Source organism: Zosterops lateralis (genome assembly GCF_965231275.1).
Source record: "Zosterops lateralis genome assembly, chromosome: 1".
Classification (NCBI taxonomy): Eukaryota; Metazoa; Chordata; class Aves; order Passeriformes; family Zosteropidae; genus Zosterops; species Zosterops lateralis.
In genome coordinates this window covers 125,635,016-125,655,990 of record NC_139762.1, presented here as the reverse complement: position 1 = coordinate 125,655,990, position 20,975 = coordinate 125,635,016, and the positions used below count along the sequence as shown (strand labels likewise).

At 39.3% G+C, this 20,975-nt stretch overlaps 1 protein-coding gene across 1 annotated transcript; it reads right to left on the bottom strand.

Moving 5' to 3' along the window:
* Positions 1–533: 533 nt before the first annotated feature.
* LOC310909179 (carbonic anhydrase 3-like) lies at positions 534–11,197 on the bottom strand (the record flags this gene model as incomplete). The annotated part of the gene is made up of 7 exons (XM_083860768.1): positions 534–653; positions 1,089–1,244; positions 3,776–3,841; positions 5,463–5,555; positions 7,476–7,594; positions 10,886–11,083; positions 11,161–11,197. The coding sequence occupies 7 exons, from the start codon at positions 11,195–11,197 to the stop codon at positions 534–536; spliced, it is 789 nt and encodes a 262-aa protein (XP_083716894.1).
* Between the last annotated feature and the right edge of the window lie 9,778 nt (positions 11,198–20,975).

Genomic DNA, 20,975 nt, shown 5'->3' with positions numbered 1-20,975 from the left:
AAGCTGAGTATGCCTGATTTTACCCTCAGAACACTAATCAAATCTTGGATAAAAAACTATGAACAAGACAGGGAAGGGAAAATCTGGTATGTTAAAGGAGTACTTATTCTTTGGATGTCTTCTCTGAGCAAGATCACAGTGCAGAGACAGGCATTTCGCTCCTGTTCATCTACTATTACTTCTGCTTTCCTGAACTACTGGTACATTTTTTTGCCTTACTATATTGCCTTTGAAGTTAATTTTGAATATTGAAACTGAGCCTATTTTTCTTACAAGACCACAAGGCAGAGGAGTGACCTCCTGAGGCATTTGTGGTCAAGAATCATTACTTCTCAGATTTGCTTATTATGCTTAGGATTTGCATAGAGTATTTTTCTGCCTTTAAAAACACATTCACTTTTTACCACTCAGAATTTCAAACTGAGAAACACAGACCTGGATCCAGAGGAAAAGCAGTAGACAGCAAAAACTAACTACACTTTTGTGATGTAGGGGTTTTCTCACTCAGGTTCAGCGGAGTGAGACTTGAGCTTTTACTTGAATGAGGCTCTCACTGTCCTGCCCTTCAGAGGCTGCGGCGGGCGCCAGTTGTCAACAAGAGGGCTCAGGGGCTCGTTCTCATCATTCTTGGAAAGGCTACGGAGCTTTGCCATCTGCAAGGAAGAAGAATTCAAGTGGCCACGTGGAAGCACTGTAGACCTTACTGCCCAGAACTAACTCTGAGATGAAAAAGGAATTTTCTTATATAACGACAAGCACACAGTGACTTTATCAATGACAGTCTCTGACAATACTCAGATTACTGATAAAGATTGCTGCAGCCCAGGAGCTTGCACTGTTTCTGTGGATATTCACACTCTTCATCCACAGAACAGTTCATCATCTGACCCTTGCTCTTGCTCCTGCAAGAGCACCTGATTGTCAGGGTCAGTTTTACAGCCCATTCCAACAGTCCATTCTGAAGGCAGTTTCTCACTGTCCACAGCTAAAAAAGTTCAAGGCAACTCAGGGCTTGCAAATCATCACACTGACACACTGAAACACTGCTGAGAACTGGTAACAGAGCAGCAGGACTGGCTGGAGTTTACCTGGTCTGAGCTGACTTCAATGGGCTCCCTCAGGAGAATCCAAGTGATGCACTCCTCACAGGGGGGTGTGGTGAACGAACCGTGGTAGGTCCAGTAGTCCCGAGATTTGGGGAAAAGAATTGAAGGATCGAAGTGCAGGAAAGGAGCCTCCTTCCCCTTAGGGAAACAAAAAAATCCTCTGCAGTAACTCCAGAGATATGCATCTCAAAAGTCATCTGTATCTATGTTATTATAAAGGAAGTAATTAAATACCAAGATTCATGCAAGAAATCAATCTCCTTTTCTTCCTGTCAAGCATTTTCCCAGCAATTAATAATAACTGACATTTTGATTACATTAATAAATTCAAAGAAATTACAAATTGAATTGTGTGGGGTCAAAGCAAATTCATTTTCACATTTTTCTAGTCTGGAATTATCAAAATTGTGTTTTATTTTGGGCCATTGGGATAAAAGTTAAAGCCTGTGCCCCACTGGTACTGTTACCCTTTTTATCCAACAGGATAGTGGCCAGGCATTTATCCTAGATTCATTAAAGCCTTTTCTTCTATCTGGAGGAATTTAAATCTGCACCTCTCTCCTCCCAAGATTGTGCTCTAATTATATGTTCATGGTGACACTCTCAGTCTTTTTGTTGGCACTATTACACTTGGTAAAAATTAAAATATTTCCTGTAGGAGTACTGGGTCCTAAACATCTTACAAGTCGAGGTGATTACCACCAGGCAAGGGAGAAAGCAGACATCAGACAAGATTTCCTGCTAAATCTTCCACCAAATAGGATAGTAACTCCACAGGACTGTAATGAGTATTCCTTGTTCCCTCTGGGCAACCAAAACTAACTGAGGAAATAGAGTTCACTTCTCTATTGATATTTTGGATGCAGCTCTGGGAAGGAAGATATATTATTCCTTTTTCCTTCTTCTATCATGGAGAATCTTCTCTAGATTAGAACAAAGTGAGTGGCAGAAGCTGAAATTGTTTCCATGCATCCTTGCACAAATAAGGAGTAGAAAAAGTGACTCCAATTATATCTTCCTGAAAAGATTGTGCTGTAAGTTCAATATGAATTTGCAAATAAATTCACAAAATTGTGCTTTTTCAGTGAATACAGTACAGTGACCAAGAAATCCCTCTGCCTGTAATGCATCAGAGCAATTGAAACTGCATGTGTGATAAATACACCAGTGATACCACCCATTAATCTTTCTGAAAAATAAGTAATCTTGGAAAATGTCTGCGATGGCAGAAAAGAAATAAGAGATAAAATACAACAAGTGGTTCTTTGCATATCCACTTATCTTTCTCTGCTTTACTTCAACTGTTGCTTTTTTCCAGAATTGCTACATATAAATCGCCAAAAAAATGATATGAGGATTATGAGAGAAAGCCATTAAAAGAGATACCATTGACAAATTGAGGTGGGGGCATGGAGAGAGTGAAAAAAATAACCTTCAGTTCCCTCAGCAGGAAGAACTTAATTGGATTTGAAAATTGAGTTGAAAAAATAATATAAACATGACTCTTACAAAGGAGAGAAGTTCAGGCTCAGACCTGGACACCAATGGCAGTACACACATACATACATTAAATGCAAGGAATTCTGGTAAATTTGCAAGAAAATGCCCACAGATTTGATGATCTGGTGGCATGTTCAAGGTGAAATAAAAGAAAAAAAAAGAACAACAACTTTTAGTATTATTAGAATCATAAAGTTTATCATAAAGTAGAATTGCTAAAGTATACCTGGAGATTAAGTTTATTGTGAATGATGATGCTAAATGACAATAGATACAATATTGCTGTTCTCTGCAAATAACTCCCTTCAGCAGCTATATCTATGCAATAGGTATGTACTGCTGCCTTATTTCATTAATTAAACTGAAAAACACTCTAGAATATATTTGCAATGCTATTTGTGCTAGTATCATAGGAAGAGAGAACTTAGGACTGGTGCAGAAACTGCATCTTTTATAAATACAGTCCCTTCTTAAAACTAATAACATTTTTAATCTCATTTTAATAACATTTTAATCTTACACTGACTGTAAGCCTGCTCCATCACTCCCGGTTCTTCTCATTTTAGGCTAACTAAATTTCTGACTCTGCTATATGCATTTTTTCTGGCTACTGTTGTCTGCAAATTCAAAAAACTTCTCATTTCTTCTTGGTACTGGCCCACTGGCATTTTTTTTACAGACCAGGACTAATAAGGCTATCAATTGTGTATGCAAGGATTGATTAAAAAATATGCAGACTACTGCAGGATTTTTGTGGGTATGGGTATGTGTTTTGAGCCTATTCTCAAATAAAGTAGAGGAAGGAGGCAGCTTTTGGTAGCAATTCTCTAGCATCAATAGTTAATTCACTTACATTTAGAACCTGTATAAGTCTTCAGGGCCTTGAGCATTTGCGAATTTTAACAAACTAGGACAACAGCCCTGCAGTGGTTTACATTTTTAAAAAATCAACCAAACAAAATGCAACATCTTCAACAAGAATACTTGTGGAAGTGAGGAGTTAAATATTTAATTAAGCAAAAGAAAGTATCATGCTCCACAGCTTAATATATCATCTCTGGTGCTACTGTTTAGCATCGAAATGATGCAAAAATATGGATCTGAACTACTAATGCTTCTGCTTCTGTGGTTTTTCAGCTACATTATATCACAAAAAATTAGTTTGATACCTTGGTCTTAATGTTTTCAATTTCTTCAAGAATTCTCTTCATCTCTGGTTTGGGAGTGTTTCCAACCTATAATGTGAGGCAAAAATACTTTATCTTTTTCATCATGTTCCACAGTATTTGAAAGAAATTCAGCACATCCCATCTGTCACATTAGTCAACAGCAGTCTCAGAGAATCCAGCAGAGACTGACGGAAAATTATGTGTGTGCAAAGAACATCCAAAATAGCAGACTCCAGTAGCTGGCTTTGCAATTTGAACACGTTGAAGGACCCTACAAGGCATGCCTGTCTGAGGAATGGACTGCACAACTCAGTGTCACTACCCAGGGCTTAACCCTTGGCTCCTGCTTCAAAAGCAACCCACAGCCACTGTGAGATGTCTGAGCACTTGGCAAAGTCTTGATGGCCTGAAGGGCTGTGGTTCCTGCAGACACTTCATTCTGCAGCACATACACAGTCAGATCAGACTTGATGTAAGACATGTGGCAAATTCATGTCTAGATGACCTCAAGCTATGGAGTTACTTTATTGCTTGTGTTCATGACATTTAGCACTTCCAAAATCTTTGATATCCCAGAAGAGTAAAGGCAGCATAAAGGCAGTATGCATAAGATGTACTGTTACTGCCATGTCTTGTTCCAAAATAGATTAACTTTATTACTCAGAAGATAATTCAATCCTAGTTTAGTAGTATCCCAAAACCCAGTAATGGACCATGACAAATTCAGAGAAAAACAACAGCTCCTTCACCAAAGAGCAAGAAGGAAACAGGGAAAGAGGGCCAGAGAAGACAATGATGCTGTTTACTTTTCTAGACCTTTTAGCTGACCTTAGCATGGTTAATAGGAATATAGTGGTGTACTTTGTACATTGTGTTTTACAACATAAAACTTTAGCCTAAAATAGACCAAAAGAAATTACAAAGGAAGAATAATTGAAGGACATAGTCATAGGGGAGAATCTGGACAGGTGCTGACCTTCAATTTAGACTAACCACAAGAGAAAAGGTCAGGTTGGCTCACAGTGTAATAGAATTAAAATGACACTGTGTCTAGTATGTCCAGGGACACTGTGGCAAAATTAATTACATCCACTTGCTCTTGCTTGTACAAATGTCACTTACTAGTGATAAAACAATAAAAAGACACCTATTCCCTGATGGTGTGTTCAAGCTGAAATGCCTACCTGCAGCTAAAAGGACTGAAATTTCTGTAATTTATTACTTTTAGGCTGTGTGCCCATTAGCACTTCTCAATGTCCTAGACCACATACAGATCTGATATAAGGATTACTTTCTTTCTCATGAGTTTATTAAAAAATCTATCTGGAAATACTGCTACAGTATTATTTTGTTTAAAAGTTTCTGTATTTCAAAGTTAGAATGTTGAGTCATCTTATTTTACCATCAATTGTTTCTTTTTGGAGTAGGTTCATTGAACTCATTTTGGTTCCCAGCTTGTGTGGGAATCGACAAGAGACCAGAAAAGGGAATCAGTCAACATAACCTTGCTGACAGGCAGATACAACACCTGCCAGCAAACAAAAGACAAGAGGAAACACTCAGCCTATGCAGACCCTCCTCCCCACCCAGTGCACACCACAGGAAAAAACAATGGTAACTTTTCCCCTGGCACTAGAGAAAGAGGAAAAATACAGAGAATTAAAAAGACTGAATATTTGCCACTTACTTTCAGAAAAATGCCCACAACAGCTACACCATCAGGTTGTTTTAAAGCTCCAGCAAAATTACCGTGTTTTGGATTCCAGTGCACCATATGTAACTAAAAATCAATTAAATCTCAGTTATACATACAAGAAATTGTCAAAAGCACAATCTTCACTTAAAATTAAATTAAGAAAAGATTTCAGTACACAGTAAGTAAAGGAATGGACATGAAAAATAAAACCCAAGTAAGTATTACTGCTGTTCCCATCCTTTTATATGCTCATGCTTTCCACAAAGCATTGCTCTGCATTTAATTTAAACACAGGATAAAGAAAATGGAGTTTACCACACAAGATGAGACAATGCAACTATAAATAGTTTAATCTAAGCAAATGACATGCACACATGCAGTGCATAAAACACCTACTGACATGCACTTCAAGTACATTTTTAGATCTTCAGGTTATGCAGATGTCAGCTCAAAGATTTAGACTGGGTTGTATGTAGTGCATACATTATTGGTTTGTATCTCTTGCTACTCTTGGCACATTGTACTGGAAGAGAGTGGGGATAAAATCTGGCCTTTCTTTTATCTACTTTCAATAATACTGTATTTTCAGGATATATATCAAATTTTTGCATCTCTGTCCAGAAAATCTCTAGCTCAGGCATATAGCTACAAATGCTGCAGCCAGCAGTGTGCAATCTCAGATTAAGGAGCATCTGAAGCACAGTCATACAGGGAGAGGGGGAAAGTATTTTTTTTTAAAATTTTATTTCAAATAACAAATAACAAATAACAAATAAAAATAAATAATAAAAAAATTGTCCTGAATATAAATGAATCTACTGTTTTAATTTTCTCTTTAGCGCAAGGATTTTAATGCTAAGTATAAAGTTGGAGCCACCATATATCTTTGGTTGCAATGTAGCTAAAGTACATCTATTCCAGGCTTTCTTCTTATTCCAGGCTTTCTTCTCCTGTCAATAAATACAGGAGTACTGCTAACAAAAGTAACATAAAAAGTCTGTGCTTGAAACTAGCCAAGAAATAGTTTGAGGAAGTAGATTTTTTTTCTCTTTCATTGGCCTCAGAAAGCAGAACACTAGCAAAGACTGGCTGTGGTTAAGGAACAGGAAAAAAATTCCTAAGCCATCACCCGCAGTCATCTCTGCAATGTTTGTGCACATTGACTCTGAAAATGTCAGCCTCAGGTTTCTCCTGTGAGAGGTGAGCAAAGCCACTCCAAGCTGTGGGCCTTGAGAGTGTAGGTGGAAGGCAGGGAAACACTACTGCAGGATTTTTGTGAGCATAGGTATGTGTTTTGAGCCTATTCTCAAATAAAGTGGAAGAAGGAGGCAGCTTTTTCTAGCAATTCTCTAGCATCAATAGTTAATTCACTTACATTTAGAACCTGAAGGAGTCTTCAGGGCCTTGAGCATTCCTGAATTTTTAACAAACTAAGACAACAGCCCTACAGTGGTTTGCATTTTTAAAAAACCAACCAAACAAACCCCAAACATTATGTTTCCCGTGGTTCCTGAAAATAAACTCAGCTGTTTTAAAGCAGAGATGCTCAGGAACTAAAATATACCCTGAATCAGTTTTAAGATGGATCTAATTTTGCATGTCAGCTTATCAAATGTGCTTTTAGTGAGTTTTTCTGTTCTTTCTGAAACTGGCTTGGTAACTCAAGCTATACCAGAAACGACTAAAAGCCAAAATAATTTCAGCAGTTCTTCCTATTTGGAAATAACAGATTGCTTTGTCGCAAATATTTTTAAAACATTCTAAGATACCAGCAAAAACTCTGGCATGAAGGAAAGAAATCCGTGTTAGTAGTTACTTGCAGGGATACATTTGTTGGCAGATGCGACTTATCCCACTGCACGTTAAGCAGCATCCACGAGTTTCACAGGCGGAGAAAAACCAATACTTTCGAGAGGGAGCACGGTTAATGGGTTCAGATGCACAATCAGTCAAATTCCAGTCATCAGTGAGTGCTGTTATACAAAATACAAGAATCCATCCCACCTCTGCCGCGTACTTCACCCCGTCGATGACGTGCTCGGAGCCGTGGTCGTCGGAGGAGCCCCAGTGCAGGTGCAGCTGGCGCAGGCGGTACGCGCCGGTGAGCGGGCCCCCTCTGAGCACTGCGGGGACACGGCATCCATCAGCATCCTGATCAGGTAGGGGTACCGTGATCGGCTGTGATCACTCCCTCTGAGCATTGCAGGGCACGGGATCAGCACCCGCCCGCAGCTCCCCTCCCACAGCCCCATTGCAAGGCGCCCACAACCCTCGCCAGTTTATGTGGCTGGTGCTAAATCCTCTTGTCAGGAGTTCTTGTTTGGTGTGAAAACTGTGGAAGCTCCTGTGAGTCAAGCACAGAATCAAATGGCAGCTGCCCAACAAGCCTCTTTTCTCCTGGCAAGTGGATACCCTACGGATCCTGGTATGGAGAGAGAAGGGGGGTGTTCACAAGTGACTCTTGTCAAGAAAGGGTCTTTTAACAAAAGATTGGTCAGACAACTGTAAACAATCTGTATCTGTAACAATGGTTGCAGATAAATAGCTGCTTCTAAAAAAAAAAATCTAAAAATTATCTATTTTTTGGAAGTGAGGGAAGACAATAAGGTTTAGGTCAAGTGAGTTAAAAAATTGTTCTTGAGCCACCAACAAGAGAAACTTAGAAGCTGTTACTTCTGCTGTGCTTAGCCAAATAATGCTGACCATGCATCAGTCTGACAGTTGACATCAACTCTGACTTTCAAAACATCACACTGCTCTTTCAGCCTGGAGATTCTTTTGAGTAGGGACTGCTTAGAGGATAAGCTCTCAAATGTATTTTTCATTCATTACCTAAGGTTGGAATGAGTCGTGTTTCCTTACACAGAAAGCTGATAATGTACTTCACAACTGCAGTGCCAGAAAGCCTTGTTTAAATAGCATTCAAGTTTGAACTTCTACCAATAGCTTTGAAGTTCAAAGTTAACATTGAAATCCTATTTTGCCCAATGGTCTCAAGTGAATTCTTGATATCTTACAAGTTGGAATACCTACACAGAGCAAGAGGTTAAACTTTGCACTTTCTCTTTTTAGTTGGTAGGTGTCACAACCATCAAGGGGAGGGCCAGAAAAAAAGCACTGTTGAGACTTAAGCATATAGTTCCTCTTATTTTTTTACCTTGTTCATACATAAATAATCATAACTCAGTATAGTATTGAGTAATATTGAGTAAACCTTCTGTAGAAGCCTTCAATGGGAAAATATTTTAATATTACTATTATTATTACTATTGTTATTATTATTTATCTTTCAAATATAGGACAAAAAAGGCATAGAATCTAAGGCTCAACTCCTCAAAAGTATTTGGTTGCCATTTCACACTGGAATCAATGGGAGGCAGGAGCTGAATTTATGTGATCTACCTACATTTAGAAGCTGAATCAGTGTCAGATTTGGAAACTCATTTATCACCCATTTCTTACAGGTGGCCCTTTCCAGAGCTAAAATACTGTGAAGCACTTGAAATCAGCACTTCATAACAGTATACAAATTTCTTTAGCAGAAAACCAAATCTTTTTAACATTCAAGATTTTCCATGTAATTGGAAAAAAAAATATCTTCAACTATATTTCTTTTTCCAATTAAAATGGAATCAGTGACTACTACTTATCCTCATCTCTTAGCACTGCAGAAGTAAACAAATGAAGGTAATAAAATGTCAACAAAAGTCTTCCTCATGGTCTTTGAGAACTGTCAATCATTGTATTTGATTCTGATCAGACATGTGCCTATGAAACATTTGAGTCCTAAATTACTGTCCAGCAACCTGCAGAAGGTAAAGGCAGCCAGGAGTGCATGTACACACTGCATGCCCAAAGAAACAACAGAGGTGATCAGGAGGAGACAGACAGGGAGGAAAAAGAGGGAAGATGGTTTAGAGGAAGCACTGCACCAAGGGCTGCTGGTTTGGCCAAATTGGGATCTTTCTCCAATACAACTTCTTGAGTAGCCTAAAACACCCTTTAGAAAGCTGTAAAGAAGATAGAATAGAACAACACTGTGAAAATGTTCATTACCAATTTCCTTCCCATGCTTTCAGTCATGGCATTCATTTTATGCAGAGCTTTTGGAAGAGCGTTCTGGCTTATGAACAGAACTTGTTACAATGGCAGGTAGTGATAGGGCAAGGAAGAACTCCTTCAAACTGAAAGGGACTATGGTTATATTGGACATTAGGAAGAAATTTTTTACTACAAGGTTAGTGAGGCACTGGAACAGGTTGCCCAAAGAAGATGTGGATGCTCCGTTCTTGGAAATGTTCAAGACCAGGTTGGATGCACCTTTAGTAACCCTGTCTAGTGGAAGGTGGTGATCAGGGTATGGTTGGAATTAGATGATCGTTAAGGTCACTTCCAGTCCAGATCATTCTGTGTTTCTATAGTAATGAAAGTGCAATTTATGAGTAGAAACTGTGCTCATAAATACTAAAGGACCACAACAATACATAACTTAGAGATAGTCCTGGTCCTAAATAGTTGAGATTCCATCTGAGAGATATGGAACAATAACAAGTAGCTGTAAAGAAATCCAAGGAAACAAGAGGCTCATCAAGATAAACAAGCAGGACAGTGATCTTTCTATGTACTATGAATGTACTTCCTTAGTGATATAGCTGACAAAGAACAAAATCTCAATACAAGTGCCCTAAAAACAGATGCACAGGAATACAAAGGAAAGTAACTGTTTTCCATTAATTAGATTGCTTTCCTTCTTGATGAAGGACCAATTAATACTGTATGCTTTTGAGATGTCTTTGCATTATATGATATTGTGGATTTATTATTCATTTTGACAGCTGTTTCCTATCTGCGTCCAGAGCTATACAGACAGGGCTCTGCAATCAAGTTCTGAACAATTTAATTTAGTGATATGAGATTGCTCGCTCTCAATTAAATAACAAAGCCATTTCATAGTTTTCCAGAAACTATAAAATACAATTTGTATAAATTCTACTTCAATAACTTTTTCAGGCTCTGAAGTACCTAAAGAATTACCCTGCAGAAGAAATCAAGATCACAGTCAGCAGAAATGTATATGGAAGTTTCTGGTTAAAAAAATGCCTCAGAGCATTCTAAACCACTCTTGCCCCTTACACAAAACCTGAAGAGGTGGTGTGTCTGTTGCAGGAGGTGACAGAGGGAGAAATCCACCATCCAGTCGAGTCTGTATTTCAGGGTTTCCCCTGCAGCTAAACAGCCTTTCTTTCTCACTTCAGATCACTTCAGATCCAGAATAAACTCCAGGATTTTTCTAAATTCCCAAGAGACTTTTCCCTGCTGGCCCGCACGGGCTGGATCCTAAAGGATGCTTTTTGATACCCGGCGCTTTGCAAACCTCGATTCCTCACAACCCCCCCAAAAAACCCCAAACCGACCTGATCGATCAAAGGTGTCGTCGAAGACCACCCGGCAGGTGCGCCCGTTGTTGAGGATGGTTTTTGCGGCCCCGGGGTCGTAGCTGGCGTGCCAGGAGGAGAGGGACGGGTCGTGCTGCACCTCCTTGCTGTTGATCTCGATGGGCGACTGCTTGTCGCCCTTGGCCAGCGGGTAGTTCTCGTGCCAGCGCTCGGGTCCTGAGGGACAGAGACAGAGAAAGGTCGGCGCTGCTCAGGGGGGGCTCACACCGCCCCGGAGCCCCCAGCCCGCTCACCGTTGTCGCTGTCGTAGCCCCACACGGACTGAGCCATTGTGCCCCGTCCTGCTGCCCGCTCACCTCCCCGGGGGCCTTTTATAGACCTCCGTGTCCTCCCGCGGGGCCGGGCAGGGCTGGGCAGGGGGCGGCGGTGGGGCAGAGCCGTGTTCTCCCCGGGGAAGGCAGAGGATGGCGGGGCAGAGCCGTGTTCTCCCCCGGGGAAGGCACAGGATGGCGGGGCAGAGCCGTGTTCTCCCCGGGGAAGGCAGAGGATGGCGGGGCAGAGCCGTGTTCTCCCCGGGGAAGGCAGCGGGAGGAGGGAACTCGCTGTCCCTCCCGGGCAGCGCTGCGGGAATGGAGCGCTCGGGGGTTCTGGTTCTCCCTCACTCCCGCTCCCCTGCTTTCACAAATGCTCCTCTACAACAGCTCAGAAAGGTCCTATGTCTGCTCGAAAGGGCATCTCAGAGCCTGCAAAACCATTGAGCAAAGGGAAACTCTGCCCCCCGCTCAAAGGAGACCGTTCCTGAGCATTGGCTCAAGTTGGGTTTGGTGTTGTCCAGTCAGTTCTTCATGGAGAGAGCTTTATACCAAATGTATTTCTCATGTTAGGCGACTTAGCAGGGGGTATTTTAGCCAGGAAAGCATTTGGGTTTCAGATGATGGGAGTTAGTGACAGCGTGGTTGTGTTAGCTGGTGACAGTGTGACTGCCTTAGTTGCCTTTGTCCATGCACCTATTCTGAATACTCAGGGCTTTTCTCTCAAATGCCACCTCTGCTGAGATCTCCCATAGCTTTGTCAGTCCCTGCTAACACTGCTGCAGCTCTGTCTACCTTCAGCTAAAAACTCAAATTACAGAACTCAAACTAAATGCTATTCCAAGACAAATATTTGGGAGTCAGTCAAGGAGCATCACAAACCATGGAGATTTCCAGCACAGGTGCAGCAAACTTGTTCAAAAGCTGCTTGTGCCTATCAGTACTCTAATGCAGCATGGAAATAAACCTGCAGTTTTGAGAGGTTCTACCCTTTGTGCTGCTGAGGTACAGGACAAAGGTTGAGAAGCTGCAAGGTTGAGGAGCTTAGGACTGATTTGGTGCTATGTTATGTCCCAAAACCAGCTGGAAGATAAAGGTTCCCATTCTAATTGTGCTGTGTAGCTAGGCTACTAAATATCTGAATATGGACTTTGATTAGCATAACTAAAATTATTTTATTAAAATTGTTTAGCAAATTCTTCTTGCTCTGAGTATAATCATAAATAGATATCCGAAATCCTCTGAAACAAAGGTAGGACAAGATGTCTCACTAAGGAATCTGCATCTGAGAAAATTTCTGTAGTGATGTAGATAGTATTTTTACATCAAGAAGATACATCAAATTGAAACTCAATAAACCTTAGCAACTTACACAATATTGTAAGAGGCATCCTTTTACTATGTTTAAAGGAACAGAGATGATTTCATCATTAAAGTATTCTTCAAAACATAGTTCCTCATTTATGCTTTAGGCAGAATTCAATTAAGAAAATACTAAGAGGTGACTTGGGTACAATGGTATGGGAAAACACATATTTTTGCTTTCAAAAGAGAACTCTGGGACAAAAGTGAAAACTTTTTTTAAAAAAAACTCTGTCATCAATCAAATGGATAATATCACATCTGTTGGAAGGGAAGGCAAGTAAAATTGACAACTGTTGCAATTTTAATTCAGAAAGCTTATACATTAATCCTTTTGAATTGGTTTCTACCTTATCTGTCTAAAGAGAAACAATTGTGAGCTCATGGAATTCTAATTGGAGCAGCTCATTTTCTGTCTGTATAAGCAGACAGCTTTAGTGGCCTTGTTCATAGAAGTCTCAGAGAGACTTTTAATCAACTTCATACACACAAAGAATGCTTATTGGAGCCCTTTGTGGAGCTGAGGAACATGATTTCTATTACACAGAAAAAGATGCAAGTCAGTTCTTCCCCTAGTATTTAAATTCATTGCTCTACGTGAGCATTTTTACAATCTTCTTTATTAAAGAGCCCAAGCCAACATCAAAAGACTTCATATTTTAGCTTTCCAGTGAGCTGGTCCTGTTGCACCCAGAGGAGCATCTTTTTGTCAGCTTCTGTGTGTTGTGCCTTCCAGGCAGTAACTTACAGAGTGACAAATGTAGGTACTTGGAGTCGGCCCCAGATGCTGAGTCATCCCACAGGGTCTCACTGACTGCTTTCTTCTCCTGTTGCTTTCCTCTTCAAAGATAGAGCAAAAAGCAAATGTAACATTATGTGCCTTAAGAGATAATCAGAATAACATTATTTTTGCATTCCTTAGGATCTACCTTTATACTTTTGATATTGTCTCAGAAATTCATTATCATCTAACTTGTAAAAATTGCTTTTTCTAGGAAATAAACACTTCTGTCACAGAAGTGGCATTATAATTAAGAAAAGGTCGCAGCTTCAAACATTTAAGAGGCTTGTAGTCACCTAGTGCAGTCACAACTTTATTTCAGTGATTTCCTTTGATTTTATAAACCTTGGACATAAAAGCCATCAGCCATCTGAAATAGCAAAGGCAAAAGCATAACAAGATCAATCTATACCATTCATGAAAAAGTTCAGGATTTTAGTAATTGCAGACATGGTCTTGCACAAAATTGACACCCAGTCACAGAATCACAGTTGGGCACCTGATAATAACAGTTTATTCAAAAGATTATCAAAATAAATAAAAAATGGTGGTCCTGTTAGATAACTAACACATAAGGTGTTCTTCATCCAAAAGAGGAGTTTGTACATTTGTAACCTGAATGAAAGATGGAAACAGAGGCTCCAGTACAAATAACTTGCTATACCTGTGGAGCACCACCTGTTGGATGTGCAGTTCAGATGCATCTGCTTCTGCTAAACAAGCAGAAACCATAATCATGCTCATCTCACTTACAAAAATACCTTACCTGAAGTCATAGAGACTTTATTTTTTGAGAATGGAAAGCAGGAATGAGCAGACTCTGGAAAATGGCTCAGAGCCATGGCTTTACCCAGAGCACAAAACATTACGAAACACGTACAGGAGAACGATGCATGGAAAAGTGACTGGCAGCAGTTTTGAGCTCTGCCAGCCATGATTAACTTGGCCAACACCTTGAAATAACTAGAACAACCAAAATACTGCTTCACCTCAGCATGCCAATTTCCATCTGTCTCCAGGAGCCAGCATGACAGCTAGGAATGGCTGACTGTGAGGGGACACATAGAGGTAAATATGCCAGCAGCATGTAGTTCAAGAATGTCTCTGCTTGAAGCTAAGGTTTTCCAAGTTTCACCATGCTTGGGGATATTTCCATGGATGATTTCATGCAAAGGGCTTTTCTGGAGCACAGTGAGCCCATACTGAGTACACTGTGAGATGAGCAAAAGCATTTACTCAGTGCCTTTGGCCAATCTAAATATAAAATATATTCTACTATATTTAATACCTTGTGGAAGAAAACAATACAACAAAAAGGAATCTGATAATGCACAGTATGGAAGGGGCAGCAGTGTTTTTGACATATTGTACATTGCATGCCAGGCAGTGCAAGAAAAGCATGTCACTCAGAGCTTTTGATTGAGGGATGCCATGGTGGCATGCCATAGCCAAAAAGCCAAATTGTCATATGCCTCCACTGAGATGTCATGCTATGGAAAACATTGTAGGAATGAATGGAAACCCCTCTTGACAGCCAGACCTTATTGGAAGATTTTCCAAAGGCAAATGAGAAGCATATTGGGCTGATTTTGCTGTTTTTATAAACAATGAGGTTTTTTAGCTACATTAACACTTTTATTTCTGTAGTACCTCTAGGCAAATATTAGGCAGACTTTTTCTGCATCTTTCCAGTTCAGAAGGTGTGTAACTCAGCAGTCTGCAGTTTAGACTTTAGGATCTTGCTTACAAAATCCCATCATCCTTCTGTTGTGGTTTAGAACATACATTACCATTTGGAAAACTTAAGATTTAATCAGTGATGTATTATAAACATGAAAACAGGAAGCCAGACTGTAGATTTAGCAAAAGGAACTAAAAGGTGAACAAGCTTTCCTTGCAGCAGTCTACTAAAATGAGCACAGGTTGAAGAAGTGCTAGCATTAAAAAAAAAAAAAAAGGTAAATTTATTATTTATCACATACAAATCTGATACAACAAAAATACAGTGTATATTTCAGATACCTCTTCCAGATCTGAAAAACTAAGCAGATAAACTGCAGGAATATGACTCTCCTCTTGATTCCCCTAGGGCTTTGCTTGTATGGCACTCACACTGAAATCCTAATCTGAGCTGGGCTGTCTACTTTTATATACACTGGCACAGTCTGACTTGAAATAATCCAAGTACGAGAGTTTGACCTGTACTGTTTGCTTTATAAGGTCTGTATGTGCCTGTTTGGAAATCCCAGCAGATTGGCAACTCTTCTATATCGAGATAGAGTTTTATGTATGACCTTTATCTTGCATGATACTCTGGCAGTTGCGTTTGCCTGGGAACAATCCTAGCCAGGCCACAGAAATGTTAACATGGCTGGAGGAGTTCCTAAGAGTTCTATAGGAGGCATCTCAATGAAATATATCATTTAATTAATGATGCACCAAATCAGAAATACTTCACACATATTTTCCAGATACATCCTCCTAAAAGAAAAATTTATAAGAAAATTAAGTGTTTCCAGCCCTTGAAATATGGTCTTTGCAGGCAGAAGAGTTTTCTCATGGACATTTTCCAGAAATTCCGTGAGATGCATGTTTCCCAAAGTTTTCAGAGAGTCACTCCTTAATCCATACAGTTTGTGCAGTTTGAAAGGTCAGAGCATAACATCCCATTTCTGTCAAAATCTGTGCTTCACTTCAGTGGAATCAAAATTTCACTCTTTCACCACAAAGCAACTTTGAAAGAATCATCTGTAGATAACAAAAAGGTAACTGCATGTGTGCAATATAAACATTTATATGTGCATTGCAAGTGTAAGTAGTATGTAATAAAAAAGGAGTCAGTATTAGGAAGCCCATGCTTGTCACACATATTGAACAGCAGGTATTACCTGAAGAGAAGGGAAACTAAACTGTAACAAAAAGCCTTTAGTAACCTAGAAACAATATTGGCTGGGAATATTAATGTTCCTCTCAGAGCAGTTTAAGAAACCAACAGTCTGTCATAAATTGAGGGGTTTTTAATAAATCCTACAGAAGCAGATTGAAAGAATGATATGCAATGATCTTAAGATCTAATCTTTAAAAATTGATCTGAGGATACAATAATAGAGTAGTATCCCATTTTGCAGTTGATAGTAGATTACAGTCTAATGGACAAAATCCTCAGATTCCATCTCCTGCATTCTAAATCTCATTTATCTGAATTTGTACTGATGCATCTTGGTGGGCTCCAATGCAATATTCAGCTTTCTCTAATATGTCCAGATACAGGTTTGGGCTATGGATTCTAAAATGCATTTCTAATTTAAAGATGCCAGTGTAGCTAACAGAAATGCAGTTTGACTCAGAACAGTGGTTTGTGAGTACAAAAAAAAAAAAAAGATTTTGCTAGTTTGTCTTTCCCTAGTCCTTCACTAGTCACTAGACACCTTTCTGTGTCTTCATGTTCCTCAGTCTCTTTTTAAAAATTTCTCTGTGGTGTTACTCTCCATTCTCTACAGATGCGTTGGTTGCTTAATGCATTTTTACATTATGTATTTTGAAAAGAAAAACATAATCCTACTCTTTTTTTCTTCACCTGAATGGATGCCAAGATTTCTTGGCTGGTTTAAGATTGATGCCAGACATATTTTCAGTGATCCAATCAAACTCTTCTATTCTCATAGTAATTTCAGTGAACTTACTCACATACCCACAGAACTTACTCATGTACCCAGTGTGCTGAGTATCACATACACAGTAGGGCTGAGGTACAGAAATGCATTTGAAGTATGAGGACAAAGTAATCAGACCTTTTCAGAACTAAGCTCTTTACTTTTGACCTTAGGGATACTTCAGGGTATCTGTGAAAGCAGTCAAATGTAATAGGCCAGTTTGAATATTCTGATTGAGGGGAGGGTTTTTTTGCTAGCAAGCCTTTTATGTCGTTGTGGAACTGTTCCTCCTAGGCAAGGACAGAATATTTTCCATCACAAATTCCCCAATCTTCCTAACTTGTCTTTAGAGAAGATTAGTAAGGGCTTTGATATGATAAACTAGAGATAAATAAGGCAATTATGCCTCATCCTTGTAAGAAAGACAGTGACTACTGTTGCACTGGGCTGCACTTCAGACTTTTTTGGAAGCACTATCTGCATCATACCAAGAAGTGACACTAAGAGGTGCCCTCTGATATTTGCTGTATTTGCCACTGCAGTAATGGCCATGGCTTACAATCCAACACGTGAAGAGTTCAGTAATAGTGAACAACAAAATGCTTTTTATTATCCTGGCTTGAAACTACTACCCCAGAGCACACTGGCAGCCATCTGGATCTACAGACTTTGGCCCTCCCAGCAGTGGTGATTGTACATCCTCCCCAGATTGTCACAGGCACAGATCCTAGTCACTGTCATTGGAGGAGAACATGTTTTTGACTGAGGAAAGCAGTTGAGAATATAAGTAATTCTCTTTGATCCTTCACATTTGCTTGGTGCTGGGTTGGTGTCTTTCCCTCAATTCTAGTGATGCCAAGAAACTCTATATAATCAACAATTCTAAACTTGTAAAATGTTTTTGGTTTGCTCAGAACTGAGATCAATGTAACCTTTGTGTTCAGGTGCATTCTCTGAGGACGTGGATAATGCACCAGTTCACTACTGCACAACCCAAATACAAAATGAAACAGACCTCATTTGTTAGTAGATCTTACTCGTTAATTTTAAGAAATACGCTCAGCTGAAATGGAGACATAAGGATTAAATATATGATAATGAAGAATCACAGATCAGGAAATGCCTATAAGAATCTCAAGCCCATCAATCCTGGCAGCTTGTATAGTCAATCAACATCTGCCAATTTCTCAGACATCCCACATGGACAGAGGAAAGATTTCCCATCTATTAAAAAAAAAAAAAAAAAATTCCTCCAGGAGAGCACAACTGTCATGAAAGGGATACGACAAAAAATGAGAAGCCATTAAATTTAGTCCCATCTCAAACAGTGATGTCCTCTGAGGAGCTGTGGGTGTCAGTCCCTGGCCAGCATCCACATTGCTGTAGCCATGCAGAGAGTACAGCACCCTATTCTCTATTTCACAGGACTGTGTTAAAGATGGGTAATATGATTCTTGCAAACTCTGTTATTCATCAAAACAGCCACACAGATGTTAAATGTTAGCTAACTAGTCATTACAGGAGCACCTTTACTGAAGGGGGAAATCTGGCCTGTTCTGGGTGTCCCCATTGCAGAACATGACCAATCTATTTCCTTATTTTCTTGCTGAGTTGTTGTTGGCAAGCAACATGCTGGATGGAATGAACTGCAGATCAAAGCACCCACAACAACCTGAAATTCACGTTAATACTTCTCAGTTTGTGTCTCTAAACATTGGTGTTTGCAAAGTTAGTTTCACTATTCAGTCTTCTTCCATGTGCTTCTGGCTGGGCATTCCAGCTTTAACGTGCTTTTTGCAAAGGTTCCCTACAGAAATTATAGCAAAGTATTTTAAGGCATTAGACACGGAAAATATTTTTCTAACCTTGCATCACTATACCTTTTTTGAGAGAGGCAATGAACCTAGTGTTTCAATTATAGGTCTTACACATACAATTGGGCAACAGGCCAACAATTTTCATCTGTGTATTCCAAGACCAATACCATTTGTTTAGCTATAAATTCCGAGATACTGAATGCATTGTATTTCTAATTCTCTGAGTTTATTAAAGGTCTGAGTTTGACAATATCTTTGAGTATAACAACATAATAAATTTTAATCTTGTAAAAATCACCAAAATTATTTATTATGATAAAATAACAGATAATCTACCCAAAGCACAAGGAAATACAAAGAATTGAACTTCAATAGCTGGATGCGTAGTCCAGGAGGTCGAGCAATCCTTACCTAACACAATTTCTGAGAGTGTAAGCTATCTCATGTGGACTAGCAATGATCTAATCCCAAAAATATTTTTAAAAAGGCATCTTATATGTCCTTGTTTCATCACAAACAGACAACACCTTCATTAAGCCCTTCTGGATCTATCAGCTTTGACAGCAGTCTTTTGCTTTTGGCAATATTATGACTTTTCTGGGTAGTGGTACACAGACTAACATCTAATAACTGGCTACTAAACATCCTGTAATTCTGAAAAACAGACCTTCAGGATGTGCTTTTTCACAGAAGGTTTATATTTTAATAGTCAGTCATGCTTATAATACAGAACCCAACTGCAAGAGTGAAGATAAATATGAGCCATTTTTTATTATGAGACTTCTGATGGTTTTCAGAGAAAAAGATACATTAGAAACTGATGTCTTTGCTTCAACAGTCACCACTATAGCTTTAGTGCCTCCATGAAGGCAAGATGTCTTCCCAGTGGAGAAATCTCCTTATGGGTCACAGATATAAGCTGTATTTATCTATCATTCAAACAGAAAGCAATTCTTAGCACTGACTCAGAAAGACTAAGATTTGCTGTTACTAGACAGTCAAATATTCAGTGAGTCATAGCTTCTATGGCATAATTGAAGCTTTCATTTATTTGGTACAATGGGGGAGAAAAGGGGAGTTCAGTGGACCACTGACACACTGTTGCAGTGATAGATTAGTGCTGTGTAGGACAAAATGGTTGCAAGACCTTCCTCTGCTTCCAAAATTAGAGAAAAGAACTGCTGCTGGACAGCCAAGTCATCTAGCACAAAAGCCAAACCTAACAGAAAATTTAAGCACATGAAGAATTTAAAGTTCATAACTAGATTCTGTGTTTTAGCTGGAGTGCTCATACTTGTACTTTTTATAGACACAGTTCAGGTAAGTAACATTTTTAGTTACTCCAGATATTGGAGGTTTAGATTAAATAGCAGTTGTCTGTTTTTAAAGTCACATAAAATTTTGCATTTGAAGAAACTATGAATTTATTTAAAAAATTAATATAGCATGGTATTGTTACTAAATTAACTTACCAGATGTTCTTTGAATGCACTGGGGAGGACTTGGGAGAATCAAGCCTGAGCTTCCCTGTTTAGTCTCTATATGTCTCAGCAAGGCACTCTGTTCTCTCTCATCTCTAGCAGATGGTACAAACTGCCTATTCTTTGTATGATAGCATTAACCACACTTCTGAAAAGTTTTGGCGTTGCTCATAGTCCTTCTTCTTCTCTGGTGCTTCCCTCTGTTATCCAGGTGTTGACAGTAAAGGGCAAAACACATTTGTTGGCTCTCTGTGAAAAGAAGGATCTCCCATGCCCCTTCACTGATTCTCAGTCAGGATTTGAACTCTTGCATATTTGCACACTTTGAAAACTCTACAGACAGAGAATAAGATTCTCACAGAACACACATACCCATCCTTCCTCAAGGTTTTATGTTAACATGTGAATATTTGTAAAGAATAAGTAAAACAGCACTGAAATCACTCCTGAGAACAGTGAGGTTGTTTTTAAAAGAAAAGGGATTCTGTTTTCTTCACCAACTCACCTGCTTTCTTCAGAATTTACAGCACAAATTAGAGATTAAAGCATCATCTATAAGCATGTAAATAAAATCAACATAACTTGGTGACATTTAATTGCAATATGTTTGTTCTATTCCATTACAATAAGTAAGCAGTCCTTCAACAATCACATCATTAGAGGAAAAGTATGTGTTCCAGAAAGTTTAAAGGATTGCTCTGAA